The sequence below is a fragment of the Stegostoma tigrinum genome, chromosome 6 (genome assembly GCF_030684315.1).
Source record: "Stegostoma tigrinum isolate sSteTig4 chromosome 6, sSteTig4.hap1, whole genome shotgun sequence".
NCBI classification, from domain to species: domain Eukaryota; kingdom Metazoa; phylum Chordata; class Chondrichthyes; order Orectolobiformes; family Stegostomatidae; genus Stegostoma; species Stegostoma tigrinum.
The window spans coordinates 72065673-72077458 of record NC_081359.1 but is presented as its reverse complement, the minus strand read 5'-3'; the positions used below and the strand labels follow the sequence as shown (position 1 = coordinate 72077458).

The window sequence follows — 11786 nt, the reverse complement described above, 5'->3', positions numbered from 1 at the left end:
TTCAATAAGAGTATTGATTTACCTTAATAAATTTACCATCAGAAATACCTTGATACATTTTCCTAATTCTTGAGAATTTGCGATACTTGGGTGAACATCACCCAAACCACTTCTTGAATAAAATATGAAATGGTAGCATGCTACTGGCAACACACCAGAAAATAACTTTATTGAAAATATGAACAGAAATTTGACAAATCTGCCCTCAATTCAGAATTATTTACCATAATTGGTATTGATGATACTCATTAAACAAAACAATAACAAGGTGTTATGACACTATTGAGGGAACGAGGAAAAAACAAAACTCAAAAGTACATGTCAAATTCTTTTGCAGTTGAACCACTATGAACTTAGCCATTAAACTGATTCATGTTACATTAGCATCACATCAATGCTTCAAGTAAAATAAAACTATAAACATTATTCAATCAAGAAAACTTGGGCATACTAGCCTTATTCAGCTTCAAACTCCAGTACAGCAAAAATGTTTGCAGTCAATGAATTCACAAAAACAAAAAATGCAATGGCAATATCCTGCAGAATCCTGTGTAGTTTGAAGGCTCTCCAACATTTTGCTGATACCCTGTTTATAGAGAAACGATAAACTGAAGTATTTTCTGATGTATTCTCGAAGTATTCACATTATGGAATTAGGTCCTTAGTTACTTAGAAGCTTTCTAGTCGGCAAGTGCTTCATACTCTGTCATACTTTTAATGCTTCCACAGGCAGAATGAAGAGGAGCCTAAGCCTTTTAAACATAACCAAGGTTAACTGGATGAATAAACTGAAAAGTATTGCTGTAAATAAAATGGGAAGCTAAAGAAACAGATCAAAATATTCAACAAAACTGTATTCCACTGAGAAATTTACTCAACATCCTAAACGAGTTATGGGATAGGTCTTTCTTAACAAGAAAGAAGACATATAACATTGCAAATAAGTAGCAATTTTGAGGACAGGAAGGGTTTTAGAAATCAAAAGGGCTTTCAAACAAGTTAATAAAAAAGGAAAAATAGATGCAAGAATAAAATAGTCATAAATATAAAGAGAGAGACCAGAACATCAATGTATATAAAAGGTAGGTAGTAGCTGAAGTAAACATTGGTCTGCCAGAAGCAAAGACAGGAGAAATTTCGAAGGCACTGAACAAATATTTTGTCAGACTTTACATCAAAGATAAGTTTTATCCAAGAAATGGATGGTAACCCAGGGGCTAGAGAGTTAGGAAACTAGGAAATTAATATTGGAGAAAAAAAAACACTGGAGGGACTAAAATTCAACAAAAAACTCAAAGTGATGACCTACATGTTTTGGCTCCAACAGTTAACTACATAGATAATGAAAGAGCTAACTATGATTTTCCAAAATTGAGATTTGGAAACAATTTTATCTTGGAGTAGGCAAATGTTATATCACATTTTATTTTGAAAAGAAACAGCTTAACATTAATTGCTGGGAAAATCCTAAAATTAAAAGAATGGTGTGATTAGAGCAATTTAACTTTATTTTATTAAAGGCAAATCCTCTTTGACAAATTTATCAGAGATTTTGAGGGTGTAACTGACAATGCAGTAAAATGGAAACCAATGGATTTAGTACACCTGGATTTCCAAAACACTGCAACAAAAAGAGGCAAGACAAGAGCTCATGGATTTGTGTCATTATTAGCACAGACAGAAGATTAGCTAGTCGACGGGAATCAGAGTGGCCAAAATGGGGCATTTTCAAGTTGACAAGCAGTGAATACTGGACTGTCACTAGGGTCAATGCTGGGGCCACAGCTGTGTAAAGTTAACATCAATGAATAAGAGGACAAGACAGTGTGCTGTATTTACTTTTGTTGACGATGCAAAGCTAGGTGGAAAAGTAAACTGTGGGAAGGACACAATGAGGCTGCAAGTATTATAATAGACAGGTTAAGAAACTAGGAAATAGATGGCTGATGGATTATTAACGTAGGGAAGGGTGAGGCTTTTCTATTGTGCTCTAAGAATGAAAAAGGATTTTTTTTGAAGAAGTCTGGAAATTCTTAGTGCAGATATTCAAAGAGACTTGAAGCCCGAAGTTAGAAAGCAGATAGAGCAAGCAATAAGGCGGGCAAATGCTTGACTTTTATTGGAAGGAGATTGGAATTTAGGAATAAAATCTTGCTGCAAGTGTACAATGTTTTGGTGAATCCCTATCTGTAGTATTCTGGGCAGTTTTGATGTCCACATTTTAGATACACTTGTATAGTGTGGTAGCGCAGAACCATTGTAATCCTTAACGCACTTGGAATTACACAACAATTGTTGCTTTGACTTGCTAAGTATCTTGCTTGTTGTGAATAGCCAAAAGGAAATTTGATACAATAGCCTTTGAGACTTTTGACTTGGCATCATATCAGCACTGAAATTTAATTTCAAATTTCGTGTACATTCATAACACAAACAAGGTGAGATATTTGCTGAGTTTGAACTCCTTTATTCCCAGCTATCCTGCTACAAATCAGCACCTACTCAAGACCTTGAATTCTTAAAAGCAACCTAGCTGATTGAACATGTGTTGAAAGCATGCTTTTAAAAAAGCACTGTTGGGCACATCTAAGAGCAATGAGGTGTTGTAAGGCTCATTCTCTCAGCTTCAATGGATGTATGAATTTTACACTAAAGTGGTGTCGCTTTATGCCCCAACTTTTTTATAATCAGTTCTGCATAAAATGAAAAGGCCAAATGATTGAACGATTTGCTACCATGAAATCAACACACACTTTGCGTACAGTGCAAAGTGTTCCTCCCTTAATTTCATATTCTTGCATATGTCCTGACAAATCTAAGACAAAACATGGGAATTAAACCTTCTTCAAGAAAAGATTTAATTACATTGGAGGTAGTATAGTTTAATAAATTGGTTCTCAGGGTGTGCGGGGTTGTGCTTTGAGAAGCTGACAAAATTCAGTCTACAATCTGTAGAGCTTAAAAAGTATGAGGGGTAATTGTTCTGAAGCATTCAAGGTTTGAAGGGACTTGAAAGGGTCAGAGATTATTTCTGGTCAGGGAATCCACAATGTAAGGGCACAGTCTCAGAATAAAGGGCTAATCTTTACAAGTGGACATACAGAGAAATTATTTCATCCAAAGGGTTACAAATCTTCGCAATTCTCTCTCCCAGAGTTCTGCAGTCTTCAATGTTGAAAACATTTAAGGCTGAAATAGTCATGTTTTATATTTCTTAAAGAACCAACGGATGAGAGGAACTGGCAAGAAAATAAAGCCGAAGACCAACTGCAGCCATGATCCTTAAGAATGGCACACAAGCTTAACAGGCCAAATTAGCCCTGATCCTATTTCTCACGCTTATTTACTTTTCAAAAACACCTTACAAGTTATCCAACATTTAAATGTAAAATGGACATGGAAGCAGAAGGGGGAAAAAAAAGTACATTTACATAAAAACTTACTCTTACATATCCAAATCTGCAAGCCCCTTTTCTACAAGTGGTAGGTGAATCAGTGATCCTTCTTCATACAAGAATACAGAAACTTCTGGACATAAGCTCTGAAGAATATTTTAGGCTCATCAGTTTTACTGAACAATAACACACAAACATTAATAAAGAAATTGTTGTTCACAAGATATGATTAGGTCATCAGAATGCAAGGTTCAAGATTGCACCAATGTTTGCAAATACCACAAACGATCAAGTTTTAAAAGTTGTCCAATTTTGTAATAATTGCAAGAACAGTGTATATTGCCCAGAGTGAAACTTAATTACTATAATTCTTACTGAATTTGTAATTCATTTGCTATTCATTTATCTCAAATGAATTTTTATATTCACTTATAGGATGTGACCTTCATTGGCTGAACTGTCATTTATTGCCTGCCCCTGGATGCCCTTGAGGTGGTGATGGTGAACTGTCATCTTTACTCCTGCAGTCCATTTGCTTTTGGGGTTAATTCAAGGATTTTGATCAAGTTACCCTCAAGGATACTCATTTTCAAGTCAGGATGGTGAGTACCTTGGAGAGGAACTTGCAAGTAGTGATGTTCCCATGTGTCAGTTACTCTTTTCCTTCGACATGATGGTGGTCATGGATTTGGAAGGTACTACCTGAAGGGCTTTGGTGAATTTTAGAGCATCCTGTAGATGCTACAACTGCTGAGTATCAGTGAAATAATGAATGTGGTACCAATCAAATGGGCTGCTATATCCTCGTTGGTGTCAAGCTTCTTGCATAATGTTGAAGGTGCACTCATTCAGGAGTTATTCTACCACACTCCTGCCTTGTAGATGGTGCATGGGCTTTGGGAGTCAGATGGTGAGAGTTTTCTGTTTCTTGTTCCTGCAGACACGTATTTATAATGACTAGTTCCATTTCTGGTCAATGGTACAACACCTCCACCCCCTATACCATGATTTGATAGCAGGGGATTCAGTGGTATCAATGTCATTGAATGTCAAGATAGTTAAACTATCTCCGTCGACAGTCAAATGTTATTTGCCACTTGTCAGTCCAAACTTAGATATTACCCAAGTCTTGCAGCATTTGCACTTGGACGGCTTCAGTGTCTGAGGAAGCACAAATGATGTTGAACACTGTGAAAACATATGACCTTACAATAGGCAGTGTCATAGATTACAGAGCTGAAGATGGTTAGATTTTGGACGTATATCTTCAGATACCTCTGCAGGAGTTCCTAACAACCATAACTGTCTTTCGTGCTAGGTACAACTCTAACCAGTGCCGACTGGTCCTCCCCCACCAAGCCACTCACTACCCTTATTTGAAACTAAAATCACCATTCCTTCACAGTCAACGGGTCAAAATCCTGGAATTCCCTGCCTAATGTCATTGTGGATCTACCTTCAGCATATGGACAGTGGCAATTCAGGAAAAGCAACTCATCACTACCTTTAGGGCAACAATAAATGATAGTTAAGCCAGTGCTGCCCACAACTCTGAGTAAACAAAAAACATGTCAAATCCCATTGCCTGTGTAGTATCTAGCGTCTCCAGTGTGGATCAAATCAAATTAGCTGAAGACTGGTATAGGTTTTGCTGGAAATCTCTATGGAAATCTAAGGTTGATCATCCACTTGCCATTTTTGGCTGAAGATTTTAGCAAGTGCTTCAGCCTCATCTTTTGTACTCCAACTCGAACAATCACTGAATTGGGCAAGTCAGAATCTTACAATCAACAATGGAAACACTCTTTCTTTCTCAATTCCTTTGTCACTACTTGTAATTTAAAATCGTTTTAAAGATCCCCAACTCAATCTAGTTTACCAGGATCAGAATAATGCAACTGTAAATAATTCCATTGTTATTTTTAACACTTAAATACATATTTAAATAAACAACATATTCTTATCCCAATGTTAATTACAAGTAAAATTACTGAGTAATCAACTCAAACCTTGACTGAGAATTGCAATACATATATATTTCACACTAACCTTGCTTAATTTCACAGGTTAATTGTTTCCTAGATTTAATTAAATGACCAGGTGGATGGACTATGCTAAATTGCCTGTAGTGTCCAGGGTGTAAATTAGGTGGATTAGTCATGGGAAATGTAGGGTCACAGGGTAAGGGTATGAGATGGGTCTGAGTGGGATGCTCTTCAGAGGGGCGGTGTGGACTTGTTGGGCTAAAAGGCCTGTTTCCACACTGTAGGGATTCTATTCTATTCGATGACTTACCACCAAGAATGCTGTAAGTTGATTCCCTTGTACAATGTCAATCATTGTCCACAGAGCTTCCATGGACCATTCTGGACTGTAAACAAGTCGATCAACATCATTCATTAAAGCTGGGGGCTTAAATCCTGCCAGCTTGACCTTGATAGCTTGAACTGGATACTGTACTAAGTGTGCAGGAATCTGCCGAAGTCTGCCATTAAACATTAAAGCACAGATATTGTAACTAATGCCTGCAAACAATACTGAGAAGAATAAAAGTCAAACTTGCAAGCCACCTTTTTGGATAATGAAACTATGCAAATCAGCCCTGGATTAAGCAGATAATTGCAGAAGTTCAGTCCTAAGAAACATATTAGTGACAGTTCATGTGGGGTTTGAAGCCCAGTATTATTCTAGATAACAAAACATACAGCAGAGAGGGATTTGAGGAAATGTCCATCTTGCACAGAGCTGAGTACTGAGTAGCAGCCCTGCAACAGACCTTGCTTCTATGGTGGAAGCACAAGCAGTCTTCAAATTGCCAGCACACCAACTCAACAGTCAGAGTCATACAGCACGGAAACAAGACCATCAGCCCAATTCACCCATACCAACCAGGTTTCCTAAACTGAACTACTCCCATTTGCCTGTACTTGGCCCATTTCGCTCTAAACCTTTCCTGTCCAAATGTCTTTTAAATGTAACTGTACCCACCTCTACCATTTATGGTAGCTCATTCTATATACATACCATTCTGTGTAAGAAGAGTTTGTCCCTCAGGTCCATTTTAGAAGTCTCTCCTCACTTTAAACCGATGCTCTCTAGTTTTGGATTCCCCTAACCTGGGAGAAAGACCTTGGCTATTCACCTTATCAATGCCCCTCATGATTTTATGAACCTCTCAAGGTCATCCCTCAGCCTCTGACACTACAGGGGAGAACATTCTCGTAAATCTGTTTTGCACTCTTTCCAGTTTAATAACATCTTTCCTATAGCAGGGCGACCAGAATTGCACGCAGTACTCCAAATGTGGCCTTAGCAATGTCCACAACTATTTCCAAACTAACAGAATTATGAACACTGGTTCTAAAAACGTTCCCACGTCTGTCTCCTGCCCTGCCTCATTTCCCAAAAAAGGTCAAGTTTTGCCCATTCAATTGTGGTCATCTAGATATTAATTGAGAAAGTTTTCCCGAACACTCCTGAATTCCTCTCCATTGAACCCTTTAACACTATGGAAGTCCCAGTCTAAGTTTGGAAAGTTAAATTCACTTATTACAAACATTAAAGGCTATTTGCAATCTCCCTACGTACTTGCTCTTGAATTTCCTGCGGACAATTGGGGCACCTATGGTACAATCCCGTCAAAGGGATGTCCTCCTCATTTCTCAGTTCCACCCACTGGGTGATCACTCAGGAATATCCTCTCAAAGTATTGCCATGATGTTTTCCTAATTAAAAACACCAGTACCGCTCCTTTTCCGTCTCCCCTTCAATCCATCCTACAGCATCTATGCCATCAATACCAAACATTAAGCTGCCAGTCCTGTCCCTCTGCTTTGTTTCTGTGACATCTATGATATCCCAGTCCCATGTACCCATCGATGTCCCGGGTTCATCTGTATAATCTGTCAGGTGTTTTTGGGTGGCTCAGTGGTTAGCACTGCTGCCTCACAACACCAAGGATCTGGGTTCGATATCCCCCCCTGCCTTGGGCAACTGCGTGTGGAGTTTGCACATTCTCCCAGTGTCTGCATGGGTTTCCTCTGGGTTCCTCCCACAGCTCAAAGACGTACAGGTTAGGTGGATTGGCCATGCTAAATTGCCCACAGTGTTCAGGGGTGTGCAGATTAAGTGGGTTATGGGGAATGGGTCTGGGCGGGATACTCCAAGGGTCGGTGTGGACTTGTTGGGCTGAAGGTCCTGTTTCCACACTGTACGGATTCTAAGAGGTCTCTTGCAGTGAAATAAAAGTCAGTCTTCCTTCATTCCCTGTCATACTCTCGCCAGCCTGCTCCGTTTTAAGTTGTATCAGTGATAATGGGAACTGCAGATGCTGGAGAAACCAAGATAACAAAGTGTGAAGCTGGATGAACACAGCAGGCCAAGCAGCATCTCAGGAGCACAAAAGCTGACGTTTCTGATGAAGGGTCTTGGCCCAAAACGTCAGCTTTTGTGCTCCAGAGATGCTGCTTGGCCTGCTGTGTTCATCCAGCTTCACAATTTGTTATCTCCGTTTTAACCTGCTTTCTTTAGCTTCTGTATTAACCTCAACTGTCTCTTTTGACTCACTGTTTACTAACCCTAAACCCCTGCCAGACTAGTTTCAACCTTCCTGAGTTGCTCTACCAAATCTTCCTGCCAAGATCTTGACCTCTCTCTTGTACAGGTTGCCTCTGCCCCAGAACTGATCCAAAAGACCTAAAAATCTGAAATCCTGCCCCTTGCACAAGCTCTTCAACCATGTGTACGTCTGCCCCATCCTCCTATTCCTACTTTTGCCAGCATGAGGTACCAAAGTATTCCAGAGATTACTACCCTCGAGGTCCTGCTTTTAAACCTCCTGCCTAACTCCCTACATTGGTTCTGCAGGACCTCATTCCTTGGTACCAATAAAATAGATAGACAAAGGTGTACAACCACCTCTAACCGCTCACATTCCCCTTTGAGAATTTGCTGGAACCGCTCCAAAACATCCTTGACCCTGGCACAAGGGAAGCATCCTGGAGTCTTGCTTGTGGCCACAGAAATGCCTGTCTGTGCCCCTGACACAGAGTCTGCTTTCACTTGATTGTTCACTTGGACTTTGCCATACCCTGCTTTACTGCAGAGCCAGTCATGGTGCTACAGATCTGGTTGCTGCTACCCCCTCCCCCTAAGAGGATATCCCGACCAACACTGTACATTGAGGGAGGGATAGCCACAGGAAAATCATGCACTACCTGCCTACCTCTCCTGAACGACACCCATGTACTTGGTTGAACCTGTGGTGTGACCACCTCCCTGAAACTACTATTTATCGCACTCTCTGCCTCCCGTATCTAACTGTTGCCCCAAGTGATCCATGTAGTCTGAAAGCAGGTACAGCTGGACACACTTCCTGCAGAGTCACCCAGAATGCAACTGCTCCCTGATTTCCCGCATCTGACAGGAGCATGCCACCACAATGACTGTAATCTGTGCCTTTTGCTAGTGGACTTCAAGCAGAAAAAAAGGGCTTGCACTTACTCTGTTGCTGCTCACCCTCAGCAAAGCCCAGGATTTACCTAAGCGCTCTCACAAATGGGCGACCCCATAGCCTTAGAACCTCAGCAGTTCAATGGCACAACACAAGAGATGCAAAGACCTTCAGTCTACTTTGTCTATGGATACCAATGATGCATAAGGTCTTCTTGACATGCAAATTTCCAGGTTAATGACTAAGTACACAAGTCTGCAGCATTACAGTCTAGGTCTCCCTGCACTATTCAGACAAATGCTACAATGTAGCAACCAAAGAGAAGTCTACTTTTTAAATAAATACTATTTTCGCATGAAAAGCAACCTCCATTGTAAATATTGTATCAGAGATAATAGGAGCTGCAGATGCTGGAGAATCCGAGATAACAAGGTTTAGAGCTGGATGAACACAGCAGGCCAAGCAGCATCAGAGGAGCAGGAAAGCTGACAGTTTGGGCCTAGACCCTTCATCAGAAATGGGCGCGGGAAGGGGGTTCTGAAATAAATAGGGAGCGAGAGGGAGGCGGATCAAAGATGGATAGAGGAGAAGATAGGTGGAGAGGAAACAGACAAGTCAAAGAGGCGGGGATGGAGCCTGTAGAGGCGAGTATAGGTGGGGAGGTAGGGAGGAGATATGTCAGTCCAGGGAGGATGGACAGGTCAAGGGGGCGGGATGAGGTTAGTAGGTAGGAAATGGGGTGCGGCTTGAGGGCGGAATAGGTGAGAGAAAGAACAGGTTAAGGAGGCGGGGACAAGCTGGACTGGTTTTGGGATGCAGTAGGGGGAGGGGAGATTTTGAAGCTTGTGAAATCCACATTGATGCCATTGGGCTGCAGGGCTCACAAGCTGAATGTGAGTTGTTGCTCCTGCAACCTTCGGGTGGCATCATTGTGGCACTGCAGGAAGCCCATGATGGACATGTCGTCTGAGGAATGGGAGGGGGGAATTGAAGTGCTTCGTGACAGAGATGCAGTTGTTTATTCCGAACTGAGCGTAGGTGTTCTGCAAAGCGGTCCCCAAGCCTCCGCTTGGTTTCCCCGATATAGAGGGGGCCACAAACAGTATACCACATTAGCAGATGTGCAGGTGAACATCTGCTTGATGTGGAAAGACTTCTTGGGGCCTGGGATAGGGGTGAGGGAGGTGGTGTGGAGGCAGGTGCAGTACAGGGATAAAAGGCTGGGTGTGGTGGGGTTGGAGGGCAGTGTGGAGCAGAAAAGGGAGTCCTGGAGAGAGTGATCTCTCCAGAAAGCAGATAAGGGTTGAGAGGGCAAAATGTCATTGGTGGTGGGGTCGGATCGCAGATGGCGAAAATGTCGGAGAATGATGCGTTGGATCAGAGGTCGGGGTGGCAGTGGTACATGAGGATGAGAGGGATTTTTTTTGGTTGTTATTATGGGGATGGGGTGTGAGGGATAATTTGTGGGAAAATGTGGGAGACATGGTTGAGGGTGTCCTCGACCACTTTTGGTCGGGGTTGGTGGGGGGGAAGAGTTGCGGTCTTTGAAAAACAAGGGCATCTGAGATGTATGGGAGTGGAATGCCTCATCCTGGGAGCAAATGTGGTGGAGGCGAAGGAACTGGGAATAGGGGATGGCATTTCTGGAGCAAGGTGGGTGCGAGGTGGTGCATTCTGGGTAGCTGTGGGAGTCGGTGGGCTTGAAATGGATATCAGTTTCTAGGTGGTTGCCCAAGATGCAGACAGAGGGGTCCAGGAATGTGAGAGAAAAGTGTTAGAGATGGCCCAGGTGAACTTAAGGTTGGGGTGGAAGGTGTTGGTGAAATGAATGAACTGTTCGAGCTCCTCGTGGGAGCAAAAAGCGGCACCAATAGAGTCATCAATGTAACGGAGGAAGAGGTGGGGTTTAGGGCCAAATGTAGGTACGGAAGAGGGATTGTTCCAAGTATCCTACAAAGAGGCAGGTATAGCTTGGTACCCATAGCCACCCCCTTCGTTTGTAGGAAGTGGGAGGAATTAAAAGAGAAGTTGTTGAGGGTGAGGACGGGTTCTGCTAAGCGGATGAGGGTGTCACTGGAGGGGGATTGGTCAGGCCTAAGAGACAGGAAGAAGCGGAGGGCTTTTAGATCATCTGCATGGGGGATGCAGGTATATAGGGACTGGACGTCCATAGTAAAAATGAGGTGTTGGGGGCCGGGAAATTGGAAGTTCTGGAGGAGGTAGAGGGCAAGAGAGTGGTGTCACGAACATAGCTAGGGAGTTCCTGGACCAAGGGAGAGAAAATGGAGTCATGATAGGTGGAAATAAGTTCGGTGTGGCAGGAGCAGGTGGAGACAATGGGTCGACCAGGGCAGTCAGATTTATGGATTTTGGGAAGGAGACAGAAGTGGGCGGCCAGGGTTGGGGAATGATGAGTTTGGAGGCTGTGGGTGGGAGGTCACCTGAGATGATGAGGTTGTGGATGGTTTGGTGCTTGAGGGTGCGGTCATGATCCGGGGGCAATAGGTGGTGGTGTTGGAGAGCTGGTGCCTGGCTTCAGTGATGTGGAAGTTACTGGACCATACCACAACTGTGCCACCCTTGTCCACAGGTTTTATGATGAGGTTGGGATTGGAACGGAGGGAGCGGAGGGCTGCACGTTCTGTGGGGGAGAAATTGGAGTGGGTGAGAGGGATGGAGAGGTTGAAGCCATTGATGTCCTGATGGCAACTGGAGATGAAGAGGTCAAGGGAGGGTAGGAGGCCTTGGGGTGGTGTCCAGGAGGAGGACTTGTGTTGGAGGTGGAAGAAAGGGTCAGTTGAGGGAGGGTTAGGCTCACAGTTAAAGTAGTAAGCGTGGACGCAGAGGCGGAGGAAAAACTGCTTACATGTCCAAATGTGACCAGTATTCGTTGATGTGTGGGTGGAGGAGGAACAAAGGTGAGCCCTTTACTGAGGGCT

The 11786-nt window shown here is 42.8% G+C and overlaps 1 protein-coding gene across 1 annotated transcript in view; it reads right to left on the bottom strand.

Annotated features, from left to right (window-relative positions):
- Positions 1-281: 281 nt before the first annotated feature.
- The window catches only part of rnf17 (ring finger protein 17), a 151911-nt gene continuing 140406 nt past the window's right edge, over positions 282-11786 (bottom strand). Inside the window, exons 37-39 of the mRNA XM_059646967.1 lie at positions 5691-5880; positions 3444-3541; positions 282-586 (exon numbers count right to left, since the gene is read on the bottom strand). Of these exons, the coding sequence (XP_059502950.1) occupies positions 3446-3541; positions 5691-5880 (286 nt within the window). The 3' untranslated portion in view covers positions 282-586; positions 3444-3445. The remainder of the gene's footprint in view (positions 587-3443; positions 3542-5690; positions 5881-11786) is intronic.